This window comes from Papio anubis, chromosome 12 (assembly GCF_008728515.1).
Source record: "Papio anubis isolate 15944 chromosome 12, Panubis1.0, whole genome shotgun sequence".
Classification (NCBI taxonomy): Eukaryota; Metazoa; Chordata; class Mammalia; order Primates; family Cercopithecidae; genus Papio; species Papio anubis.
In genome coordinates this window covers 11,149,334-11,175,997 of record NC_044987.1, presented here as the reverse complement: position 1 = coordinate 11,175,997, position 26,664 = coordinate 11,149,334, and the positions used below count along the sequence as shown (strand labels likewise).

The 26,664-nt window shown below is 45.3% G+C and overlaps 1 protein-coding gene across 17 annotated transcripts in view; it reads left to right on the top strand.

Moving 5' to 3' along the window:
• Positions 1-26,664, top strand: part of GRAMD1B (GRAM domain containing 1B) — a 274,604-nt gene that overhangs the window by 101,877 nt on the left and 146,063 nt on the right. For 16 of the 17 annotated variants that reach the window (XM_031652853.1, XM_031652852.1, XM_021926655.2 and 13 more), the window contains one exon: positions 20,423-20,500. In XM_031652853.1, coding sequence (XP_031508713.1) covers positions 20,423-20,500 — 78 coding nt within the window. The remainder of the gene's footprint in view (positions 1-20,422; positions 20,501-26,664) is intronic. The other variant, XM_021926648.2, reaches the window with a different exon arrangement.

Below are 26,664 nucleotides of genomic sequence, written 5' to 3'. Positions count from 1 at the left end.
TTATGTTCTTGTGCATTTTTATGCCCTTGTCCTCACCCTTGTCCCTTCAAGTTCAGTGGGTCTCAGAACTGAACTTGAAGAGAGTTAATTGGATATAGGCCAGGAGTGTGATTGGTCATGTGTGTGTGTGTGTGTGTGTGTGTGTGTGTTTCATTACAATTCTCAAACTAAAAATAAATGATTTGTGGATTAGTCAACTTCTGTTTTCTTTTGCTCCATATCCTGAATTATCCAGTACCTGTTGCTTCCATGCTAATGGAAAGTGACCATGTGTGGTATGACAAGCTTATCAGAAGGTTGTCAAACTGCTTGGCAGAGAAGACATGGAGTTTAATCCTGAGTAGAAAATGGCATTGTGGAAACAGATGAATTATAGTAGATGAATATAGTGGAAAATATTGTTGATGAATTAAAGCACATGGATTATCTTCTTTGTGGACCATCAAAATCCTTTTTAAGTTCTTGTCCAAGTTCAGTGGGTCCCGGGACTGAACTTGAAGAGGGTTAATTGGATAAAGGCCAGGAGTGTGACTGGGCAGATTTGTGGCAATTACACCTAGACACTGTGACTCCAGCCCCAGTCAATGCGGGGATTTCTCTCCAGGCGCCCCAGGGTACTCTGTGAGTGTTAATGACCAGAGTTCTTGGTTAGGACTGTTTTTATGGCTTCCAATTGGAAAAAACAAGATAATAGCTTTACCATAAGCCAGTTTTTCCCAGGGCTAAGGGCAAATGAAGTTGGATGGCAGTTGGGTGGTGGGGAGTTGGGAGGCAGACAGGAGCGGGGCAGGGAACGGGAGGCAGGAAGCTGAAAGGATTCTTTCTAGAAAACAGCACAGCTTGCAGGCTGCTTGTCCTTGAGCTCCATGGTCACTGGAGCAGTTGGTCTGTGACAGGGTTTCTGTGTGAATCCCCTGCCGCCACGTTTCCTTTGGCCCTTTAGGACCCAAGAATCCGTCTGCCTTCCCAGGTACATCAGCTTCTCCTTTCCTTGGGTGCCTCTTTCCTGGGCCCTCCAGGAAGAACACAAGGCTCTCTGTGTCTTTCCCACCTTGTGACCTTTCAGAATTCACATACTTTTGGCTTTTTAAGAGGTTTGGCTTGTGTTAACTAGACGGAAACAGGTGGTAGCAAAATTAATAGCCAGTTCGGAAGCCATAGTCATAGAAAAAATCTTTAAAACATATTGAGTCTTAATTGAGTTTGGTCTTCAATCAGATGTGAATGGACCAGTGCTCTTGTTGCCTGGGCTACTTCTAAAATGTTCTTGTCAGAGTTCAGTTGTCGTTTCTGGGGAACCAGCTGCCCTGACTGACTCCAAGCTGGCTCCTAAATCAAGCTATGTTGACTTCAGCTGGCAGAAAAGCCAAGCTGGCACTGCCACCAGGACTGTTTCCTAAGAGTCCCCCAGGGCACCAGCATTTCTGTCTGCAGCTGGCCCAGCCCTTGTGATTCCTGTCCTTGTGCCCGAAAAAGGTGGTTCTGGCCGCTCTGGTTCCCAAAGACTCCCCCTTGGGCTGCGGGCCAAATCGTCACTGGCCTCCTAGAAGTCCCTCCAGCCCTGGCTCTAGCTCTGGGAAGTCCTGGCCTGTCCCTTGGCACACTCTCTGTCTTTTTTGGATTGCCTATAGTTTCTTCCCCAGCTGGTTGTTGAGACAGCTCTACTTTTTTTTTTTTTTGAGACAGAGTTCCGCTCTTGTTGCCCAGGCTGGAGTGCAATGGTGCGATCTGTGCTCACTGCAACCTCTCCCTCCTGGGTTCAAGTGATTCTTCTGCTTTAGCCTCCCTAGTAGCTGGGATTACAGGTGCCCACCACCACACTCAGCTAATTTTTGTAGTTTTAGTAGAGATGGGGGTTTCACCATGTCGGCCAGACTGGTCTCGAACTCCTGACCTCATGTGATCCACCCGCCGCAGCCTCCCGAAGTGCTGGGATCACAGGCGTGAGCCACTGCGCCGGGCCAAGATTGCTCTACTTTCAAGTGCAGGCTGTTTTTTTTTTTTTTTTTCTGGTATGGTCATTTGTTTATTTCTATGGTTTCACCTGTGGCTTTGTGACCTCAGTGGCAGGTGCCATCCCCTGGCAAACTGCCTCAAACTGGTCAGAGCAGATTTTCGTTACTTCTTGTTTCAAGGTTTTCACTTGCCTTGGACTTCCAGATGTTCTTGCTTTCTGGCTGAGGGCTGCCACCTGCAGAGCAGAGAGGGCTGATACTTGCGGCAGAGTGAACATTCAAGCTCAGCGCAGTCCCCAAGTCCCAGCCCAAGTTCAGAGTCCCTTCCGTCTCATCAGTGAGGTTATTCCTGCCACCCACCCCTTCTCCAAGTGAAGGCTACCCTCCAGCACCAGAGTGTGCTCAAGGTGAAAGAATAAAGAATTCAGGGACAAAAAAAACTTAGATTGAAATCCCTGTTTCTTAGCTTACCAGCACAGTTTGCTCATAGACATGCCACGCATCCCTGTGAAGTCTTATTTTCTTCATCTTTATTATTTACATTTGTTTATTTAGTTAGTTTAAGATGGAGTCTCACTTTGTCACCCAGGCTCGAGTGCAATGGCACGATCGTGGCTCACCGCAACCTCTGCCTCCTAGGTTCAAATGATTCTCATGCCTCAGCCTCTCGAGTAGCTGGAACTACAGGCGTGGGCCACCACCATGCCTGGCTAATTTTTTGTATTTTCAGTAGAGTCGGGCTTTCACCATGTTGGCCAGGCTGGTCTCTAGCTCCTGGCCTCAAGTGATCCACCCGCCTTGGTTTCCCAAATTGCTGGGATTACAGGCACGAGCCACCGTGCCCAGCCTATTCATCTTTAAAATGAGGATCAGAGTGTATACATTTCTTATCTACCTGATGAGCGTGAAAAGTTGGAAGCATATACATGGGAGTACTTTGTAGATGGGGAAGAAGAGTTTTAATGGGAAGGTTTATTCCTAGTATTAAATACAACATATTAGTATGCAGTATCTTGAATGAATTGAAAAAAGCAGCCAGAGTTTGCACTAAAGGAGGTGTTCTCTGATGTAGCCAACAGGTTCTCTCCACCGCATGGGCAGAGCTACCAGTCTCACTGGTAATAACTGTGCCGACTTGGATGTGTCATTAGCCCTATGGCTCAAAGGAGACAGAGCTCTGGGTCAGCAGGGGAAAATAGTCAATGAGTTAATCTTTGAATGTCCCAAAGGGAAGGGACAGGCCTCTGTGTGACACAGCGCCCAATAGGCCAGGGTGGAAGATATAGATCTTGTAGAAGGGCAGTGAAGAGAAAGCGGAGAGCACAACATGCACGACGTTGCAGGAATGAATGGGCATGGGAGATTTGGGGAGCCTGAGCCCCAGAAAGGAAAACAGCATAAAGGCCTCAGGAAGAGCTTTCTGTTGGGGAAGTCAGTTTCATGTAGTAAGGCCTTGTGTGGCAGGCAGAAAACTTTGGACTGTGTTCTATGACGTTATAGGAAGATTTCAAGGGACTTTAACTTGGGAAGAGACTTGACTAGAGCCATTTTAGAAGAAAACAGGGCTGGGCACAGTGGCCTATGCCTGTAATCCCAGCACTTTGGGAGACCAAGGCAGGAGGGTCGCTTGAGCCGAGGAGCTCAAGACCAGCCTGGGCAACATAGGGAGATCCCATTTCTACCAAAAAAAAAAAAAAAAAAAAAAAAAGTAGCTGGGTGTAGTGGTGCAAACCTGTGGTCCCAGCTACACGGCAGGCTGGGGTTGAAGGATTGCTTGAGCCTGGGAGTTGAAGACTACAGTGAGCCATATTCATGCCACTGCACCACAGCCTGGGAGACAGAGCTAGCAAGACTTGGCTTCCAAAATAGTAAAAATAATAATAATAATAATAATAATAATAATAATGTTAACATCTAGGCACATTAGTGTGCGGGGGCCAGCTGGCATCCACTTGTAAACGCTGATTGTGCATATCATTTCCCGATGCCAATTTCACTGATAGCAGAAATCAATCATGGTGGGAGTATACATGGCAGAAATTGGCAAATAATATAAATCAGCCCTCCAATCTAGTTGTTAAACATTTATCAGCACAGATAAAGGACCGTTTCAGTAGAGGGGGACATCAGTAGTTTTCAAACCTGAGATGCCTGTTAAAACTCCTTCAGGCTCCAACCCAGGCCCCCTGAATCAGAATCCAGGATCAATGAGGGAATGGGAACTTTTTTCTTTTTTAAAAAAGTTTCCAGGTGATTCTTATGAGACCAGGGTGGTACTGATATTTGGACTAGAGCAAGGACAATAGAAATAGAGAGGACAGGATAGATAGAAAAGAGGTTTTAAAGGTCGGAACCAATATAACTCAGTGATAGATTGAAGGTAGGGAGTAGAGGAGAGAGAACTGCTGGAACTATTTCTGTGTTTCCTTGTTTGTGCAACTAAGTGGAGGGATGGTGATGCAGGTGACTGAGCTAAGGAAGGCAGATGGGAGTTGTTGGGGAGAAGTGAAGGTGTGTGGGGGGGAAGGGTAGTTTTGGACAGGCTGTGGGATGAGCCTAGGGAGGTAGGGTTTTGGTGACGTCCTGTAAACAGCTAGATATGGGGGACTGGAGCTTGGTGGAACAGTAGGAGGTTTAGATACAGGTTTGGGAGTGAACATGTGACTTTCTGTTGGAGCCATGGATATGGATGAGATTGCTGGAGGAGAGTATGTCATGTGAGAAGAGAAAGAGACTCTGGACAGAACTCTAGGGGCAACTTTTCAGAGGTTAGTAGGGGAAGAGAAGTCAAGTAGAGATAAGCAAAGAGCGGTATGTATGTTGAAAGCCCAAGTCGATGACTCCTCAGAGGGAGGAGTTCCTTTAGGTGTTTTCACATTTCCAGAAGCCTAATAGAACCACACGTACATTTTTCTGTAACAAGACAACCTAAAACATTCCTTTGTTTGACTTGAATTCTGTCAATCCAGTGTGGTAAGACATGTCCTTGGAGGCTGACCTGAAGCTCTAAATGGTAGTTGTGTGTCTTTCATTAGAAACACACTTGGGGCCTGGCGCAATGGCTCACTCCTGTAATCCCAGCACTTTGGGAGGCAGAGGCAGGCAGATCACCTGAGGTCAGGAGTTCGAGACCAGCCTGACCAACGTGGTGAAACCCCATCTCTACCAAAAAAATACAAAATTAGCCGGGCGTGGTGGCACACACCTGTAATCCCAGCTACTCGGGAGGCTGAGGCAGGAGAATCACTGGAGCCTGGGAGGTGGAGGTTGCAGTGAGCTGAGATCACACCGCTGTACCTCAGCCTGGGCAACAAGAGTGAAACTCCATCTCGAAAAAAAAAAACACACACACACTTGGGAATATTGTTTGAGGGTTCTTGGTGGAGAGGAAGTTGGGACATTGTAGGGAACATAAGTGAAGTCCCTCTGTGTGTCCTGGCCTGACTCTGTGAGAGGACATGGATGGAGAAGGTACTCAAACTCCTCATTAAACTGGAGCAGTTTAGTTAAAGGGATCAAGATCATACTGATTGTTCAAAATAAAGATTTGGGCCTGGCGTGGTGGCTCACACCTGTGATCCCAGCACCTTGTGGGGCCTACGCAGGCGGATCACTTGAGGTCAGGAGTTCAAGACCAGTCTGGCCAACATGGTGAAACCCCGTCTCTACTAAAAATACAAAAATTAGCCAGGAGTGGTGGTGGATGCCTGTTATCTCAGCTACTTGGGAGGCTGAGGCAGGAGAATTGGTTGAACCTGGAAGATGGAGGTTACAGTAAGCCAGGATTCTAGCACTGTACTCCAGCGTGGGTGACAGAGTGAGACTCTGTGGAAACGAGAAGAGAGGAGAGGAGAGGGGAGGGGAGGGGAGGGGAGGAGAAGAGAGGAGGAAAGAGAAAGAGAGAGAGAGAGAGAGAGAGAAAGAAAGAAAGAAAGATTGATTTGGGCATAAAATGGATTCTGGCTTGCCTTGGGCTTAAGAACTTTCTGCAGCTTTTCAGCACTGACTTCATTCTCCAACATGAATACTCCGCATTGGGGAACAGGAGATTTTTCCACAGGCAGGAAGGGGACTCTGGGAGTAGGGGTGGGAGACAGTGAGGGGAGGGCACGTGTGTGGAGAGTGGAGGGAGGCTGGCCTTGAGACTCCACTGCCCAGGGTGTTGACCAGTTCTCACAAACTTCAAGTTCTGGCAAGCAACTTGGTTGACAACATTACCTTCTGAGTAAAGGTTTAGTAAGAGACCTGGTTAATTTATATTTATTCTCTTAAGAGAGCTGAAGATTTCACTGTGAAATTAAGTAGTGATTGAGGCCAAGGAAGTTAGTAGGATGTGGGAAACTAGAAAAAAGTGGTGGGCTCCTTTACCTAAGAGCAAGTGAAGAGAGTTGAAGCTGACACAGTTTCTCCTTGCCCCTTTTCTCAGAACCCATTTGAGGAATATAATGAGGTAAGTATAATTATTTTAATTATGTGTGGTGATAGGTCTAGAATTTTATTGTAGGTGAGGGATCATTTACCCTTTGTGAAAAACATCTTAGAACGAGGTATTAGAAGGAATATTTATTTATTTTTCCTAGCCAGAGCTTGATGATCTGTATTCATGAGAGCTAAGGATTGGCATGAAAATTTAAAGCTTATAGATAGGCTGGGTGTGGTGGCTCTCGCCTGTAATCCCAGCACTTTGGGAGGCCGAGGTGGGAGGATTGCTTGCACCCAAGAGTTTACGACCAGCTTGAGCAACATAGGGAGACCCTGTCTCAATTTTTAAAAAAATTAATACTCATAGATAATTCAGAAAGAAAGAAACAAAAACGTTGTAGCCTTGGTTTTCAACATCTTTTTTTTTTTACTGACTTTCACTGGTTATGCCTAAATGGAGAGCCATATTCTTTCCTGCCCACCTTCTCATGGAGTGCTGTCAGGCTTGAGATACAGCTTCCTCATGTCGGATAACTAAGAGTTGGACCACAACTTTGACATGGGGGCAGGAAAGAGAAGTCCTGGCATTAGGAAGATCCTGGTGGGTTTTGTTACAGTGGGGAAGGTCCACATATGTCTAATTCAAGTCGGCATCTCCAGATGCCTGGAACCAATGCCTAAAACATAGTTGGTGGAAACATGGATGGATGAATGACATATCATGAGTGGTGGGCTCCCTGAGGTCACAGGCCATGCCTTGCACATCCAGCAAGGCCTAGCAGGGTCTGTTCCTCCCTCCCTCCCTTCTTTTTGACGGAGTCTCACTCTGTGGCCAGGCTGGAGTGAAGTGGCGTGATCTGAGCTCACTGCAACCTCTGCCTTCCAGGTTCAGGCGATTCTCCTGCCTCAACCTCCTGAGTAGCTGGGATTACAGGCACGCACCACCACACTCAGCTAATTTTTGTATTTTTAGTAGAGACGGGGTTTCACCACGTTGGCCAGGGTGGTCTTAATCTCTTGACCTCGTGATCCACCTGCCTCGGCCTCCCAAAGTGCTGGGATTACAGGTGTGAGTCACCGTGCCCAGCCTCAGGGTACTTTCAGCGTAGATGTTCGAAAAGTATTGATGCGCAAGGAAGGAAAGTGCAATCTGTGCCGATTTGAGAGTACTCAGCAAGGTGTCTTTCTGGGCAGACCAGCGAGTACTCAGTGGAAGTGGAGACTTTTACAAATACATCAAGGGAGGATAGGGCTAGATATTTGCACATTCATCAGATATGTATTATACACCTAATATGTGCTAGGCACTGTGGGTGGATAGAAATGACACAATGGGACCTTTGCTCTCAAATAATGTATAGTATGGTAGAAGGTTTAGGGGAATGAATCATTAATCACTGCATCCCAAGGAGTATGATAGTTGTTATGATAAAGGATAGCGCAGGCCAGGTGCGGTAGCTCACGCCTGTAATCCCAGCACTTCAGGAGGCCGAGGCAGGTGGATTCCTTGAGTCCAGGAGTTCAAGACCAGCCTGGGCAAGATGGTGAGCCCTTATCCTCATAAAAAAATACAAAAATTAGCCCGGTGTGACGGTGGCACAACTGTAGTCCCATCTACTCAGGAGGCTGAGGTGGGAGGATTGCTTGAGTCTGGGAGGCAGAGGTTGCAGTGAGCTAAGATCCTACCACTGCACCCAGCCAGGGTGACAGATTGAGACCCTGTATCAAAAAAAAAAAAAAAAAAAAAAAAAGGTAGTGCAGGGTGATATAGGACCATATTGTGGGTGGTGAACACCAAGGAAGATTTACTACTTTTGAAGAATAATAGTAGCTATAATATGGTGTCTACTCATCTTTCCAAGTATTTGTGGGTATTTATTTAGTTCTCCTAAAACCCCAACGTAGATGCTGTTGTCACCCCCATTTTATAGAGGTTGGACATCAGCAGCACAGGTGGAAGCGTCAAGACTTGAACGCAGGCAGTCCAAAGCTAGAGCCCTCAACCTCAACCCCTAAACTACATTGCTTACATGATGGGAATTCCTGGGACAAAGAAAGGTTAGAGAAAAGGCTCTGCCAGGCCAGGAGAAGGGCAGATTAAAAGGCAGAGGCAAGTAGAAGGGCTGGAGTGGGGAGTGGAGGTGAGGTGAGGGAGCTGGGTAGAGAGGCGACAGTCGGGTTATGAGGCTGTTACTGCTCAGATAAGGAGTTGGAACTAGTTCCAAAATCATGGGAAGGCTAAAGGATTTTAAACCAGGAAGAGACATAGATTAAATCTGTGCTTCTGTAAGACCGTTGTTTCAGTGTCAGGATCGATTGGAGTGGGGCCAGAGTGGCAATGGGGAGGGCCGTGAAGAGCCTATTACAGTAATCTGGGTGAGGAGTGATGAGAGCTTGGTTTCAGACAGCGGCCGTCGGAGTGATGAATGGAAGGTCGATGGATTTGAGAGTCTTTAAGGAAGTGAGGTCTGTAGGACTTGGTGTCAAACTGATGTGGGGGTGCATTTCTAGTTCATATGAGTCGTTACTTGAGTATAAGGAGAGGAGAACAAATCGTGAATTTAGTGGTGGGAATGCTCAGTTCGAGATTCCTGTTGGACATTTAAGAGAGCTCTGTACCTCTGCAAATATATGACTTGTATTATTTTTAATTTCCTTCCTTCCTTCCTTCCTTCCTTCCTTCCTTCCTTCCTTCCTTCCTTCCTTCCTTCCTTCCTTCCTTCTTTCTCTCTCTGTCTCTTCCTTCTTCCACCTGATGGCACAAGAAAAAAATAAGCATTATTAACAGTTGTTGGCGATGTATTTATTTACTTGCCAAGCCTTCTGCTAAGTGCTGCATTTTTGTTGTTGTTGTTAAATGACTTTACATTGAAAAGTTACAACTTTGATGTAAATATGTATGGCATAGGAAGGCAAAAAGGGAATGAGAGAAAATAACCAAGTATGGGGAAATAGAATCATCTTTCTAATGACACAGATAAGGGCACCCTAGATGAGTTTACTGTGGTTCACACTGACTTTACCGGGTTCCACAAAGACCAGTCTACCGACCAGAGGTTCTCCATGATCAAGTCATACTCCTGCCCACATGCAAGAGTGAAATCAATTCCTCAAGGGCTTACACACCTACACCACAGAAGACACTTAAAATATTCTCTCCATTTTATCTGCAACTCATCACACAAAACCATACAAAAGCTAACCATTTCTTATTTAGAAGACAGTTACTGTTTACAAAACTGCCAAGAGCAGCTCACATTTTTTTTTCTTTTATTTATTTAAAAAATAGAGTTTCACCATGATGTCCAGGTTGGCCTCGAACTCCAAGGCTCAAGTGATAACCTCACCTTGGCCTCCCAAAATAATAGGCATGAGCAACCATGTCCAGCCAACTCACATTTTTCTTTCCTTTTCTTTTTTATTTTCTTTTTCTTTTTTTTTTTTTGAGATGGAGTCTCACTCTGTCACCCAGGCTGGAGTGCAGTGGCACGATCTCAGCTCACTGCAACCTCCATCTCCCAGATTTAAGCAATTCTCCGGCCTCAGCCTCCCGCGTAAGAGAACACAAGAGCTTGGAACACAAAAAGTAAACTAGGAAGGACTACCATGTTAAGTCCTGGATATTAATTAACTTGCTTAATCCTCACAACAGGTCTGTAAAATTACTTACATTGTGACAGATAAAAGGATGGGAATGTAGAGAGAGGTTAAGAAATTTGCTGAGTTGCTAAGAAAACCAGTGGCCAAGCTAGAACTCAAATCCTGGGTTTGATCCATACCAATGCTGTCCAATAAAGCTTTCTGCAATGATGAAAATGCTCTCTATCTGTACTGTCCATGATGAAGCCACCAGCCACATGTGAATGTTGAGTACTTGAAATACTGGTGTGACTAAGGAACTGCATTTTTAATTAATTGAAATTTATGTAGCCACATGTGACTAGTGACCATGTATTGGACAGTTCAGTTCTGTGCTCTGCTGTCTTTGGGAGTTATCAGCGTATCCATAATAATTGAAGTCTTGAGTGTGATAAGATCTCACAAAGAGATGAATTGCAGTAGATTTTAACCTCGTATGGTCCCAGGCATATTTGAGAATCTGATGAAGGCTGTAAACTTCTATCAGGAACATATAGTATTATTGCACATTATATTGATAACAATTTCAGAGGTCCACAAAACTTAGATTTCCCTGATATAAAACAGGAAGAAGCAAGAACCCCATGGAATGTAAACTCCTTAGGAGCAGAGACCTTATCTGGTTTGTTTACTGCTCTATACCCAGTATCTAGATTCTAGAACAATGCTTAGTGCATACTTGACGCTTGGTAATTTTCAATGAGTGTCTGAATGAGTCCTGGGAAACATTTTAGGATCAAGTAGAAGAAGAGCCCGAGAAACTTCCCCAGAAAAAGAAGTGAAAGTAGGACAAAACACAAGAAGCAGGAGAGAGTAATGCCAGAGAAGGCAAGAAGTGTGCGTTTCAAGAATGAGAATAATCATCAATGTCAGACCTGCCTGGCTGGTCAAAGATTAAGATTTAACTATCGTCATTGGTCTTGGTGTAACAGAGGTCCCTGCTGATAAAACCAAGGAGAGGTAGGCATGGGTGCATATTGTAACAGATTAATTCATAAAGCAGTGGTGAAGAAGTGGGGGCTTTGAGTATAACATCCAGTGAACCTCAAATCCTGGTTGCCCCCCAGAATCATTTTTAAGCTTTTGAAAAAAAAACATTCCTGAACAGGTTCAGACTCTGACTTCATACATTTGGAGAGGGGCCAAGGAATCTGTATAGTAAAGCTCCTGAATTTATTATAATATTGTTTTAATGGAAGTTCAGCAATTACCAGGTAGTATGTATATTCTTGCAATAAAATGACCATCAAGAGAGGACAACTAAGGCTGGGTGTGGTGGCTCATGCCTAAAATCCCAGCACTTTGGGAGGCCAAGGCAGGCAGATCACCTGAGGCCAGGAGTTCGAGAAAAGCCTGGCCAACATGGCAAAACCCTGTCTCTGCTAAAAATACAAAAATTAGCCCGGTGTGGTGGCGCAGGCCTGTAATCCCAGCTACTCAGGAGGCTAAGGTGGGAACTTGAACTTGGGGGGCAGAGGTTGCAGTGAGCCAAGATCATGCCACTGCACTCCAGCCTGGGCAACAGAGCAAGACTGTCTCAAAAAAAAAAAAAAAAAAAGAAAAAAAAATGGAGGGAGAGCCTTTTCTTTTGTTAAACACAGACATGGGCATGTTCAGAGGTGAACTGTTTTATTTTTTTAATGACATGGTTTCACCCTGTCTTGGCTGGAGAGCAGTGGCGTGATAATAGTTCACTGTAACCTTGATCTCTTCAGCTCAAGCGATCCTCCCACCTTGGCCTCCCCGGTGAAGCAGCGTTGTTGTCTGGGGTAATACCCGAGGTTCGTCATCTCATGCCAAGAAAATTAAGGACACAGACACACATGAAGAGTGAATTTAGGAGTGAAGGTTTAATAGGCAAAAGAAAGAGAAAGGAGAACAATTCACCCTTGCGAAAGAGAGGGGTGCCCAAATAGGAATTAGGCCTGGCCTGGCGGAGTGTACCAGATTTTTATAGACAGGCTTGAGGAGGTGGTGTCTGATTTATACAGGGCTCACAGATTGGTTGGACCAGGTGTGACGTTTACATAGCCCCGGGGGAAGGCTGGCCACTCCACCCTAATCTTACTATGCAGATGGGCTTTCCACTGGGCTGGCACCATGTTGTCTGCTCCTTACCATACATGTGGCTGGCAAAGAGAAAGGAAGATGGAGCCACCCTTTTGAACATGCCTAGTCCCAGGTAGCCTTTTCCTGTTGGCATAGCTGCTGGCATTCACCCATGGAAGCTTCCAGCTTACTTGTCTATGTCTGCAGCTCGATTTTACAGGCTGCTGTTTGTTAGAAAAGAAAATGATTTTGGGGATGCTTTTCATTAATAGAAAAATCTTACGGAGGACTTCCTTACCATCACTATCTGCCTAAATAATTTCTTTTTTTCTTTTTTGAGATGAAGTCTTGCTCTTGTCCCCCAGGCTGGAGTGCAATGGTGGGATCTCGGCTCACTGCAACCTCTGCTTCCTGGGTTCAAGCAATTCTCCTGCCTCGGCCTCCCGAGTAGCTGGGATTACAGGCGCCGGCCACCACGCCTGGCTAATTTTTGTATTTGTAGTAGAGACAGGGTTTCACCATGTTGGCCATGCTGGTCTTGAACTCCTGACCTCAGGTGATCCGCCCGCCTCAGCCTCCCAAAGTGCTGGGATTATAGGCGTGAACCACCACGCCTGGACAATTTCTTCTTAACTCCTATAGCTAGGACTACAGGCACACACTACCGCACCCTGCTAATTTTTGTTTTAATTTATTTTTTGTAGAGATGAAGTCTCACTGTATTGCCCAGGCTGGTCTCAAAACTCCCAGGCTCAAGGGATCCTCCTGCCTCAACCTCCCAAAATGCTGGGATTACAGATGTGAGCCACCTCACCCAGTCCCAATAACCATTAAATAGAGAAGTATTCATGAGTTGTAATGAGCTAGGAAGATATTTAGCTGGATTTTGAATCCCTGAATCTTTGACCAGGGATTCTACCCACTGCTGCAGGTTCCCATGGGAGCCATTAAGCATTAACCTTCTAACTTGGTAGACACATTCTCAATATTCACCTGTTACTTCTAAGTGGTGTTTGAGGATATTGAGGGACGTTGTGTAAGGAATTGACAGTACTCGAGTCACATTTGTTTACTTATTTTCTATTATTAGACTTTTCCGTACCTGCTTGCCAGTGCCACACAGAAACTCTTCTCTTTTATTCTCTCCATCTTTGCTACCTGCCTTCTCTTCCCCCACACACCTTTCCTACTTAAGCTGAAACAGTAAATGCCAGAGTCATTTTACATGTAGAAATAATTTAGCATGAAAACCCAGCTCTCTTTTCTGTCTGTGGTGTTGAGGCCCTACTTTTCAGGCTAAGGGCCTCTTCTGTTATCTTTCTCCCATGCACTGGCTATTTCAAAATATTCTGACACACTAACTGAATACTCAGTGTAATAGATATCCACCATTTATGATACACTCACCAAGGGCCTGATACTGCCCTAAACATGTTCTACAGATGATTTCTACCATTTCTAATCCCCACTGCAATGTTTTCTTTTTTTTTAACTTTTATTTATTTATTTTTAAGTAACGGCAATCTTGAATCCAACAGAACTGCAGTCGTTTAAGGCATGCATTATTACCCACATCTGACTCTTAGAAAAGTGAAATAATTTTCTCAATCTCCCCCTCTGCTAAGTGGCAGAGTCAGGACTAGAATGTGCGTCTCTCTGACGCCATATCCTGAACTCAGATACTGTGACTGGATTATTCACAACTTAATCCTCTGTGCAGTTCTATAAATAGAGGACTAAGTTGTGAGTAATCACAATAAGTCTCCATTTTTCGGGAAATAGGCTAAGGGAGGATAAGTGACTTGGCCAAGGTTAGAAGGCTAATAAGAAACAAAGCCTATGTCCCAAGGACCTGAGTGCAGAAAAACAAAAAAGAAACAAAGCCGGAGGGCAAACCCAGGTTTGTCTGCCTTGGTACTATTTCTACTGTATCACTGCTTAAAATACTGTATTTCCCCATTTTTATTAACAAAGACATCTAGAACTGCCACTCAGAGCCTTTTGCAGCTTCTAATTAGCACGAGATAATTGATACTAATAGGAAAGACTGTCTCAGTTGCAACCAGAAGTAAAGAAATGCAGTACATTAGTCTATGCAGCCTTGGTGTGGGTAAATGTGGTTTCCATCAGGCTCTGGAAATACTGCATTACAGCCTACACACCCCCATGACTGCTTGGGACCACCTGAATCTCTCAGAACCCCTTCTGGGCATAGGAGGCTATGACTTTTGTAGTATTGCCTGGAAGAGAAAGAGCTGTTTCTCCCTAGGAAGCACCTCCTCAGTAGAGGTTGCCGTATTCCGTCTTTCTAGCAGTAAAGCCGTGCCTTTCAGAGGGCAGAAGGACGGCTTCCTGGTGGTTTGTGGGTTTAGTCTGTACTTTCTGCACGTGTCCTGGGTACAGGGAGGGAGGAAGGGAGATCACTGGAATCATGAGAATTTGCCCAGCCTGCATTGCAGAGCTTCCTGGTCACGGCCTAGTGAATTTCTGCCTTGTGGAACGTGCTTTGGCTCAGATGCCTATGGATTTTTCCCAGTCCTTCCCAGTGCTGCTAGTATTAATGTGGCCTTCCAGGATAAGCTCCTGCACTAGCATGCTGATCTTAAACAAAACCAGGATTCTGCTTCAGCTGGTTTCCTTCATGAATATCCCAGATTTTACCAAGAGCTTCCCACCTTATTTAGGAACATGGTCTACTGTTCCAAAATTTAATTTATACAATGAATTTTATCTGAGGCTTGAATGTACAGCAGGAGGATTTAAGTCATCCTAGTTCCATATCTAGCTGTCTTGAGCGAATGGCAAACAGTTGCTTATACAAATTCCCTTCCTTGCAGTGTTAAGCCATCTTTCAGTCATCCGGTGCCCAGGCAAAGACATTCCAAATCCTAGTTTAGAGTTTCTTTTTCAGGGTTTCCAACAGACCGGTCGTTTCATCTGTGAGTGCCCTCTGCTGGACTTCCTCCAAGTTCTTTTCAACCTCCTGGATCCCAGAGTGGACCCCGACTGGATGCTTGTCCCACTAAGGCTTTGACTCATCTGGAGTGGAGGGGGATGTGCTTTTTGACCTTGTAGCATTCTGCACTCCTTTATCAACACCCTGCATGGAGGTTGCTTTATTCATGGTCTCAGAAGATTGGTAGATTTATTTAGGGAGGAGCGTGAGTTGCCTGGAGTCCAGGTGGCCTGTATCATTGGAAAAGGCTCATAGAAGAGAAGAATTGAAAGGGTGTGTGTGAGAGGGTGAGGCAGTGTCTGAATCTCTGGAAATTCTGCTCAACAATATTATTTCATGGGATTGAGTGGAGAAGTGGTTGGCGTCAATGCATCAATGCATCTATTTAACTTCTTTTTTTTTTTTTTTTGAGATGGAGTCTCAGTCTGTCATCTAGGCTGGAGGGCAGTGGCACAATTTTGGCTCACTGCAACCTCCATCTCTCAGGTTCAAGTAATTCTCCTGCCTCAGCTTCCCAAGTAGCTGGGATTATAGGCATGCACCATCACACCTGGCTGATTTTTGTATTTTCAGTAGAGACAGGGTTTCAACATGTTGGCCAGGCTGGTCTCAAACTCCTTTGAGGTGTTTGAGAGGTGATCCACCCGCCTTGGCCTCCCAAAGTACTGGGATTACAGGCGTGAGCCACCGCACCCGGCCCATTTAACTTCTTTAAGACTGTTGAAAAACAAGCTGCAATAATGGGACAAGAGAGGACGAGGCCTCTGCCGAGGGTACTGAAGGAGGACAGATCCAGTATGTACCCTATGCCTGTTGCCACCATGGATTTATCTAGAGTCCCTCCAGCTCAATATTCACTTCTCTGATGTGTTCCCTGCAGCTTTGCAACAGAGGTGTCCGCCAGCTACACCTTATTCATTTTTCTGCTGTTGTTGCATTACAGTCCACAGTGAATATTTGTATATCTTAAGACGGGGAGCTCCTTGCTGAAGAGACCTTGTCCTGATCATCTTTACAGCACTGTCTCCTAGCACAGTGCTGGGTACATGAGAGTGGTAAATGGAATTGAACTGGAATGCGTTTTCTTCTCATTTCTGCATATCTTCAGTCTATCCAGTGTCAGCACAAAAACCTTGTTGTTGTTAAGACAGAATTCTCTTACTGGTCCCAGAAGGAGATGACATTTCTGCATTCTGTGTTCCCATAGCACTTAATACATACTATTGAGAGTTATCATTTTTCTGCTTTTAAATATAGTTATTTATGTTGAATCTTACTTTCCAGATTCTAAGCACTTTGAGAGCAGGATCTTTGTTTGATTCATGTCTTTCTTTTCCTATAACCCACAAAATGATGCCTTGCATATAGAATAATAGCACCTAGCATTTATATAGCAGTTAAAATGTGACAGATGCTCTTTTCCATACTTCACATTTCTTTTTCTTTCCTTCTTTCTCTTTTTCTTTCCCTCTTCTTTGACTCCCGTCTCCTCCTCTCCCCCCTCCCCCTCCCCTCCTTCTCCCCTCCCCTCCCCTCCCCTCGCACAGTGCTGGGTACATGAGAGTGGTAAATGGTAAATGGAAATGGAAATTGAAATTGTAAGCGGTAAATGGAATTGTCACTGGACTAGCTGTCTTGAGTGAATGGCAAACAGTTGCTTATACAAATTCCCTTCTTTGCAGAGTTAAGGCATCTTTCAGTCATCGATGTCAAGGCAAAGTCATTCCAAATCCTAGTTTAGAGTTTCTTTTTCACGGTTTCCAAAAGACAGTTTCATCTGTTAGTGGCCTCCCCTTCCCCTCCCCCTCCCTCCCGTCTCCCTTCCTTTCCTCTCCCTCCCCTCCCTTCCCTTCCTTCTCCCTTTCTTTCCTTTCCCTTTCTCTTTCCTTCCCTTTCCCCTTCTCTTTCCTTCCCTTTCCCTTCCCTTCTCTTCTCTTCTTTTTTTTTTTTTTTTTGAGACAGAGTCTCACTGTATCGCCCAGGCACGATCTCGGCTCACTGCAACCTCTGCCTCTCTGGTTCAAGTGATTCTCCTGCCTCAGTCTGCCAAGTAGCTGGGATTACAGGTGCTCGCCACCAAGCCTGGCTAATTTTTTTCTTTTTTTTTTTTTTTTTAGTAGAGGTGAGGTTTCACCGTGTTGGCCAGGCTGGTCTCGAACTCCTGACCTCAGGTGATCCACCTGCCTCAGCCTCCCAAAGTTCTGGGATTACAGGCGTGAGCCACCACACCCGGCCTCTTCTCTTTTTCTTTCTTTTTCCTTCCTTCCTCCCACCACAGTCTTCCAAGTAACTGGGACTACAGGTGTACACCATCATGCCTGGCTAATTTTTTTTTTATAGAGATGGGATCTCACCATGGTGCCCAGGCTGATTAGGAACTCCTGGCCTCTTCTCTTTTTCTCTTTTTTTTTTTTTTTGTTGAGATGGAGTCTTGCTCTGTCTCCCAGGCTGGAGTACAGTGGCGTGATCTCAGCTCACTGCAAGCTCCGCCTCCCAGGTTCACACCATTCTCCTGCCTCAGCCTGCCGAGTAGCTGGGACTACAGGCGCCCACCACCGTGCCCAGCTAATTTTTTGTATTTTTAGTAGAGATGGGGTTTCACCCTGTTAGCCAGGATGGTCTCATCTCCTGACCTCGTGATCCGCCCGCCTTGGCCTCCCAAAGTGCTGGGATTACAGGCGTGAGCCACCGCGCTCGGTCCTCTTTTTCTTTCTTTTTCCTTCCTTCCTCCCACCACAGTCTTCCAAGTAGCTGGGACTACAGGTGTACACCATCATGCCTGGCTAATTTTTTTTTATAGAGATGGGATCTCACCGTGTTGCCCAGGCTGATTAGGAACTCCTGGGTTTGAGCGCTCATCCGGTCTCAGCCTCCCCAAGTGCTGGGATTACAGGCATGAGCCAACCCGCCGGGTTCCGTGTTGTAGTCTCTTAACCATTGTCTTGATGATGCTTCTTGTACACATAGCGTGATATGAATCTTGTTGGATGCACGTAGTTTGATATTTATTTGAAACCAGTGCACAGTTTGAAGGTGACCCATTGTTGCTTTCTTCTCTGCCATCTGAACTGTTTTCTAAGCTATGGGAAGGAAGGCCAGAGTGGGGCGCCAGAAAGGAGGCGGTCCCTGGTTCTGGTTCCTGAGGCTCCTGGTTGGTTTTCTTTGTTGTAGTTCTGGTTTGGAAGTCAACAGTGCCATCTAGTGGTTTAACTTGCAAATATCAGCTTAGAATTATTTTTCTGAAATCCTGGTACATGGCCTTGAGTCTAGCCCCCTTTATTAGTTTAAAATTTTGATTGCCAGGGGGAGGATGGGGGGACTAGGAAGAACCAGCTCATCCTGGCTCAGCGGGGTCAAGTGTGACCTCTGCTTTGAAGAGGCTGCAATGCTGATTGTGGTTGGCTTGGTTGAGCCCCGTTGACTGTTTTAAGTGGTGTGTTCTCCTGCTGTGTAGACCCTGCCTCTGGAGCTGTGTGGGCTTTGGAATTTGAGTTACAGTCATCTGTGTGCTGCCTACTGTGGAGTGACACTTGTCCCAGGTTGTATATAAGAGGATGCTATAACAGGCCAGTTCCAAGTAAGACATCTCATGAGTTAACAACATTGTAGAGAATTTGGTTATGAGGAGTTCGTAATAGGCAAGTCCATCCGAGCTGGCAAAGTGAAAATGATGAGCAGCCACTGCATCGTGAACAAGCCGTAAAAACGTGCTGCATGGAAAGGAAAGAGCAAAGGATTCCCTACACAGTGAGTTCTGCCGAGCAGCTGGAGGCTTTGTGTACAGCGCTGTTCTGGTTTCTGGTGTGTGTGGTAATGTGTATGGTTTCTTGTGTCTGTGTTTGAAAGTTGGATGTAAATTGCTTTTCAGGTCATTTACTTCTTGCTGGAAGAATGGAACGTAAGAGCATGTGGTAACTGTAACCACAGAACTCGTGCTTTGGCTGAGAGTCTACAGACACTGGAGCAAGCACTTGCTCTGCAAGATTGTCCCGTTTGTGTTCTGCCGGGCATCTAGGCTAAGGAATATCCTCTGTAGAGACCAGTGCACCTTAGTGCAGCAGATGATCCACCAGAACAAGGAGAAAATGATGGGTATGTGGTAGCCTTGGTTATAGTGACATTTATGGTAATAGGGATTTATTATTAGTAGAACCTATGTAAAGCAGAGGTTGGCCAACTTTCTGGTAATACGGATTTATTATTAATAGAACCTATGTAAAGCAGGGGTTGGCCCACTTTCTCTGTACAGGGCCAGATGGTGAGCACTGTGGGCTTTGTGGGCCTATAGTGCCCACAGCTCTGCCTTAGTTACTCAATTCTGCCTTCACCACTCAGCTCTGACATGGTAGCAGGAAAATAGCCAAAGATAATATGTAAATGTAGGCGTGGCTGTGTTCCCGTAAAACTTCATTTCTGGACACTAAATTTAAATTTCACATCATTTTCACCTGTCATGAAATATTCTTTTTTGGATTTTTTTTCTTCCAACCACTGAAAAGTACAAAAAGCATCCTTAGCTCACGGGGCTGAGCGAAAACATGTGGCTCTAGGTTGAGCCTAGAGTTTCTAGTTTGTGGACTCCTGATCAGATGGCTGGAGTATTTAATAATAATTAATGAAAATGATTTGTTCATCAGCTATGTGGGCAGTTAGTGTCATGAGTGTCTGATAAGCTTTTCTCTGCCCGGAGTAAAAGGAAAGGTCATTCTTTCCCATATTACTATAAGATATGACCTCCCAAAAGAACTCTGCCTGAACTAAAGCTGTGTAATTATCTCACCTACAGTGCTTTAAGGTGTGGGGTTCCACCCTTTATTCTCTCTTCTATTTCTTATCCTTCTCAGCCTCCCCCAGAGGCAGAGTAGCAGACTAAGTGACCCCAGACCCCATCCAGCCTTTTGCCTTACTGGGGAAGCAGAGTAGGTGACTCCTGGCCCCATCCAGTCTTCTGTCTTACTGGAATCTCCCTCCTCCCACACCTCTCACACCCCTCCCCCAACACCCCACCCAGTCCACGTCAGTGGTTTGAGAGTCTCTGGTGGGCTGAGGAGAATGGGATTATAATCCCATCAGAGAGAGGAAGAGGAGTGGGCAGAGAGAATGCTGGAGGCATTTGCTGGTTGTGGTATATATAGCCAGGGAAGAGCGTGGTAGCAGGGCGAGATGGGCCTCTTTGTTTTGGCTGGCAAAAGACAGTCTGCAGGTGTGATGGCCGGGGATTTTACCAGCCTTGTGTCGTTTCTCATATGGTCTAACTGTGCATTCTCTATGCTAGACTTACTTGGGGGAACTTGTATCTTTAAAATTTTGTAAGCCCATGTCTTTGTCTAGTCTAAGTGACCTCCCCCAGGGTTGAGAAAGAAGCTGAAGTTAACGGTTGATATCCTGTGTCTTTCCTCAGCAGCCAACAGAGCAGTCAGCAGAGCAGCCACGATGATGATTCTAGCAGGTTCCTGAGTCCTCGAGCGCGGGAAGAAAGGTAAGGTCCAACTTGGAGGGCAAGATGGGGGCAAAGAATAGAGGGGGTGGGGTGGAATGTTTGAGGAAGATTGTGCCTCTGCTCTGTGCAAAATAAAATGTGGAAAACTGAAGAGGGATGAGAGAGCCTCAGACCTCTGTGCTTGACTGATTAGAAAGACGAAACTTTCACCCCAGAAAGGAAAAGGGGCAACACAAAGGGGCTGGTCTGGAGGCTTTTTGTGTTCAGCAAAAGAAGTCAACATGTGGCAAAGCAAATAGGTTGAAAAGACTTCATACTGAGCCGGGTGTGGTGGCTTACACCTAATCCCATTACTTTGGGAGGTCAAGGCGGGTGGATCACTTGAGGTCAGGAGTTCGAGACCAGCCTGGTCAACATGGTGAAGCCTCATCTCTACTGAAACTACAAAAATTAGCCAGACACGGTGGCATGTGCCTGTAATCCCAGCTACTCCGAGGCTGAGGCAGGAGAATCGCTTGAACCCGGGAGGCGGAGGTTGCAGTGAGCCAAGATCGTGCACTCCAGACTGGGCGACAGAGGGAGACTCCATCTAAAAAAAACAAAAAAAAACACAAAACCTTACAGTAGAGTTAGGACTTGAGTCATGCCCTATAGGTTGGGTACAATGTGGATCAGGAGGTGAAGGGCATTTTGTGCCCGAGGAAGTTGCATAGCCCAGGATGTCAGGTGTCGGATGGCGTCAGATGGCAGCAGGGTTAATGAAAAATGAGGCGGGATGTCTGGGATGCAATGAGAATATAGAGGCTCTTCAATGCTTGGTTGAGGATGGGAGATACAGCTAGCTAAGCACTCAGTGTGAGGCCCAGCCAGCGCCTGCTTCGCACAGTGCCTGTGAATGGTAGACAGTGGTGGATTTGCCGTAGCAAGTTAAACTTCTTTGCCTACAGAAAGCTGATGGTGTTGATGTTAACTAAAAGGAAGTCTCAGCTGGCCTACCGCGGAGGCTCTGCTTTTCGTCTAGCTCTGTTTATCGTTTTTATCAACGAGCTGGGTGAAAAAGCAGAAGGTGCTTTTACCACATTTGTCAACTTATGGTGGACCCTCTGCTGAGAGGGGGTAGAGGACACTAAGTATGATAGAATCAAGATTTATTATTATTTTGAGTAGAACAATGGGTAGAAACCAAGGAGATGTTTTCTTTTTAATGGAAATGTGATTTTTTTTTTCCTTAGAGTCTCGCTCTGTCTCATAGGCTGGAGTACAGTGGTGCAATCTCAGCTCACTGCAACCTCCACCTCCTGGGTTCAAGTGATTCTCCCAGCTCAGCCTCCAGAGTAAGTGGGGTTACAGGCATGTGCCACCACACCCCTCTAATTTGTAATTTTAGTAGAGACGGGGCTTCGCTGTGTTGGTCAGGCTGGTCTTGAACTCCTGGCCTCAAGTGATTCACCTGCTCCGGCCTCCCAAAGTGCTGAGATTACAAGTGTAAGCCACCATGCCCGGCTCACTATGAAGTCTTGAAATGTCTATGAAATATGATATTATCTTGTATATTTATATTAGAAAAGATTTATTTCACAAGTGTAGAATTGCCACAGGGAGCCTAATTTGATAGGATTTCATGTGAAAAAGAAAGAATATTTTTATTTGCCAGCCAAATATGAGCCAATAATATGACACAACTACCAAATGATCTTCGAAAGTTTTTAATTCATTCATAGGAGCAGGGTGCATGGATTAAAAGAAAAAAAAAGACGTCACTATAATCTATACTAGTATGATCATATTTCATATATTATTCCAGTTCTTTGGAAGTAGATACTGATGCATTAGAGTCCAGAAAAGAATGATTATATGATAAATATATCATTATAATATGAGTTGATTGTGGCCCTGCATGGCGGCTCACACCTGTAATCCCAGCATTTTGGGAGGCCGAGGCAGGCAGATCACTTGAGGCCAGGAGTCTGAGACCAGCCTGGCCAACAAGGGGAAGCCCCGTCTCCGCTAAAAATACAAAAATTAGCCGAGCATGATGGCGCATGCCTGTAGTCCCAGAGATTTTTGGATATCTGAAAGCTGAAGAAATAGAATTGGAGGGTTAGAAGTCAGTGAGAAGGATTGCAGCTCAGGATAAGAAAGTGCTCTTCTGTGATAGAGCTGTACTCACTTGGATTTTCTATCTGAGAACTGAGAGCTAAGTGACTAACGGGTGGGGCATGTGTACAGTGTGGATATGCTGAACAAAGGGATGGTTCACATTCCAGGCGGGACAGCGAGCGATTTCATCACACTTTTCAGGATGACACGTAATTTGAAACTGATGAACTGTTTATTTCCATTTAATATTTTCTTTTCTTTTTATTTTTTATTTTATTTTATTTTATTTTATTTTTGAGATAGGATCTCTGTCACTCAGGCTGAAGTGCAGTGGCGTGATCTCAACTCACTCCAACCTCTGCCTCTAGGGCTTAAGTGATTTTTCCCACCTTAGCCTCCTGAGTATCCGGGACTATAGGCACCTGCCACCATACCTGGCTAATTTTTGTATATTTTTGTAGAGACGAGGTCTTGCCACATTTCCCCAGCTGCTCTGAACTACTGAGGTCAAGTGACCCGCCTGCTTCAGCCCGCAAAGTGTTGGTATCACAGGCGTTAGCCACCACCCCACTTAATATCTTCTGACTACACTTGACTGTGGGTAACAAACCGCAGGTAAGGGGGGGTCTACTGTAATCTCTCCCTTTCATAGGAGTGTTCAAGCAAAAGCTGGGTGCTGTGTCAAAAGGGATTTCGTTCTGGTTGAGAGAGTGGAACCTCTCTAGTCCTTATTTCTTTAGGTTATAAGGTCTTGTGAGTTCTGCCCTAGTTCTCAGTTTTGTGCCCCCTATTAATCAAAACAGTTCAGCTCATCGATTTAGACCCATGCATATGGAGACATGGCACTCCCAAGGAGCAAAGACTAATCATCCTTGTCAAGATGCTTAATCAGGTACGATCTGATCTGATGGCAGTTCTCTCAGTCCCTAGAGTACCCTCCACTGTCTGTGCAAAGCTTTCTAGATTGCAGCAATCATAATCTCAAAATTAGAAGAGGCCACAGAGGTCCCCCAGCACAGCCACCTTCCCTGTGCTGTGCACCAAACATCTCCAGAAGTATACTGTCCATTTTTGAGCGTGATGTCTTTGGCTGTTCTTCTACCAGTTCTCTGATTGACAGTTCCTTAACTCACTTTATGTTATCTCTGCTGCTTGGGGCATTCCTGGAAGAGATGAGTAGTGCTGAGATGCATATACCCTAATATATTTTTCCCAAGGACATAGCTGCTTGCTAACTAGAGAGAACTCTGCCTTTTGTTTGGTATTTGGGACTTTACATTGATATAAATTCTGTTCTAACTTCTCCTTTCTAACCGCTCACTCCTCCCACCAAAGGAAATGTTACAAAGGTTCTCCCATCTAAACCTCTGCCCAGAAAAACTCTCTCGATTTCTTCCCTGGTCCGTTGTTCCCATCTTGGCCCACTCGCAGCCCCCTAAGCTCTTGATGGTGGATGGAGATATTGTTTTGCATCAACTCACTTTGGAGAGTATGAGGAACAGAGAGAATGTGGTCAGAAGTATGCTTCCTCTGGCGGTCCCTGTGACCAGCCCACCCCACCCACCCCCAAAACCTCGGAAATTGGCTCTAGTGTGTGTTCACTCACCGTCGCCCTTCTGAAGAAAGTCTTTGTTCTCTTCTTGGCTGCTGGGTTCCTTCTCCTGGAGAGAACAAGTTTCCGGAGCTCAAATTAGTCTCCCAGGCTCAGCTCAGAATTAACTCACACTCTGCACCTGATTCTTCCTACCCACTTAAGAGTCTCCAGGTGTTTAGGACTTTGATCTGTGATGTTCTGACCTGGGGTGAGATTGGAACCCTGGGAAGATGGGGGCAGTGGTGGGCATCTGGCCTGTGCTCCTCGTTCTGGCCCCCTCTGAGGGACAGTGCACCAAGCTGTGAATGGCGGCATTTCCTGCACTGGTGCGGCCTCCCTGCAGTCCTCTTTTTACTCTTCGTAATGCCCCTGGGTGGCAGGTGGAGCTGCTGGTATTGTCACTGACTGAAAATGATCAAGGATGAGGTGGATATTATGGATTTTTTTTTTCCTGTGGCTGCTTCTAATTTTCCAAACCACATCATCAATTGTACCATGAAAAATTGTTTCATAGAGCAGGCGAAATAATTAACATTGATTTCTTCTACTTTAAAGATTCAAATTATAACCTTTCAGTACCGGATGCACTTTCAACGGGTTTAATAAAATATTGTTTTTTTTTTTTTCTTGTTTTTGTGTAAGGTTCGGAACGGTTATCATTAATTTAGAGACTACATAGCTACCCTGCTATACACGGCAGTGGGTAGAATGCTTTCATATGGTGTTCAAACCTAAGGATTTCTGAGAAAGGTTTTTTCCTTATTCACACTGGTGCTCTGTCCTGAAGGAAAGCCTTTGGAACCATGACAGGAGTAGAGGGTAGGTTAAAGGACTGTGACATACATTTGCTGGGTGGGTGTGGCATGAGCGAGAAGGGTTGATTTTTATGAAAATGTGTTTATTAGGAAATGGAGATTGTCTCAGAGATAAGAATAATTCTTCCAGGTTTCCAGTAGAAAGCAAAATAGGTAACTTCCCCAAAGTGTGTGTGTAATGGAATGCAGGACATTAATTCATTCTTTTTTTTTCCTTTTGAGACAGAGTCTTGCTCTGTTACGCAGGCTGGAATAGTGGCACAATCTTGGCTCACTGCAACCTCCACCTCCCAGGTTCAAGGGATTCTTCTGCCTCAGCCTCCTGAGTAGCTGGGACTATAGGTGTGTGCCACCATGCCTGGCTAATTTTTGTATTTTTTGGTAGAGACAGGGTTTTACCATGTTGGCCAGGCTGGTCTAGAACTCCTGACCTCAAGCAATCCACCTGCCTCTGTCTCTCAAAGTGCTGGGATTACAGGCATGAGCCACTGCACCCAGCCTAACTGTGCATTTGTAAAGGCAATTTACTTAGTGTTACTCAACCCTCAACCGTAGTTACCTCCTTTGTAAAAATTTGATGTCCATTGGATTTTCTTGTAAAGAATACATGAGAAAACAGTTGTAAAGAGCCATTAAGTAGGTGCTTGACAAATGGTAGCTGTTCGTGCTCTGATTCTGGCTATCATAACATTTTACTCTCAGTTTCCTACCAGATCTTACATTCTTCTGTTCTTGACAAAGCCGGGCACCATGGCTCACCCCTGTAATCCCAGCACTTGGGGAGGCCAAGGTGGGTGGATTGCCTGAGCTCGGAAGTTCGAGACCAACCTGGGCAACATGGCAAAACCCCATCTCTACCAAAAATACAAAAAATTAGCTGGGCATGGTGGCATGTGCCTGTGGTCCCAGCTACTTGGGAGGCTGAGGTACAAGATCCCTTGAGCCTGGGAGGCGAAGGTTGTAATGAGCCTAGATTGTGCCACTGCAGTTCAGCCTGGGTGACAGAGTGAGACCCTGTCTCAAAAAAAAATACAAATAAAAATAAAAATAAAGAAAAAGCAAAGACAGAATGAAGGTATAGAATATTGAGCATCTGCAAATGTCACACATATATACTCCGGATAAATAGACTAAGTTGTGCTATTTCCCCCTCAAGAAACTGATTCTCTTATGGTGTGATATACCTACAAATAAACAAGTATAATAGAATGTAATAGTTGACTTAAAGAATTATGCATAAGGTAATACAACTGAAGAATTTTACAAGCTGGGTGTGGTGGCTCATGCCTGTAATCCCAGCAATCTGGGAGGCAGAGAGGGGTGGATCCCTTTGAGGCCTGGAGTTCGAGACCAGTCACCAACATGGCAAAACCCCATCTCTATTAAAAATACAAAGATTAGCTGGGTGTGGTGGTGTTCGCCTGTAGTCCCAGCTACTCAGGAGGCTAAGGTTGGAGAATCACTTGAGTCCGGGAGGCAGAAAGTGCAATGAGCTGAGATCGCACCACTGCACTTCACCCTGGACAACAGATGAAGAAGTTCACTAAGTGCTTACTATGTACTTAAACCTGTGCAGTAAACTTTGCATACATTTTAAAATATAATCCTCTCAACAGCCCTATCAAGTACATGCCATTATCTGCATATTAGAGTTTAGAAAAACCAAGGCTTGGGGAATTAAACTTGCCACAGAG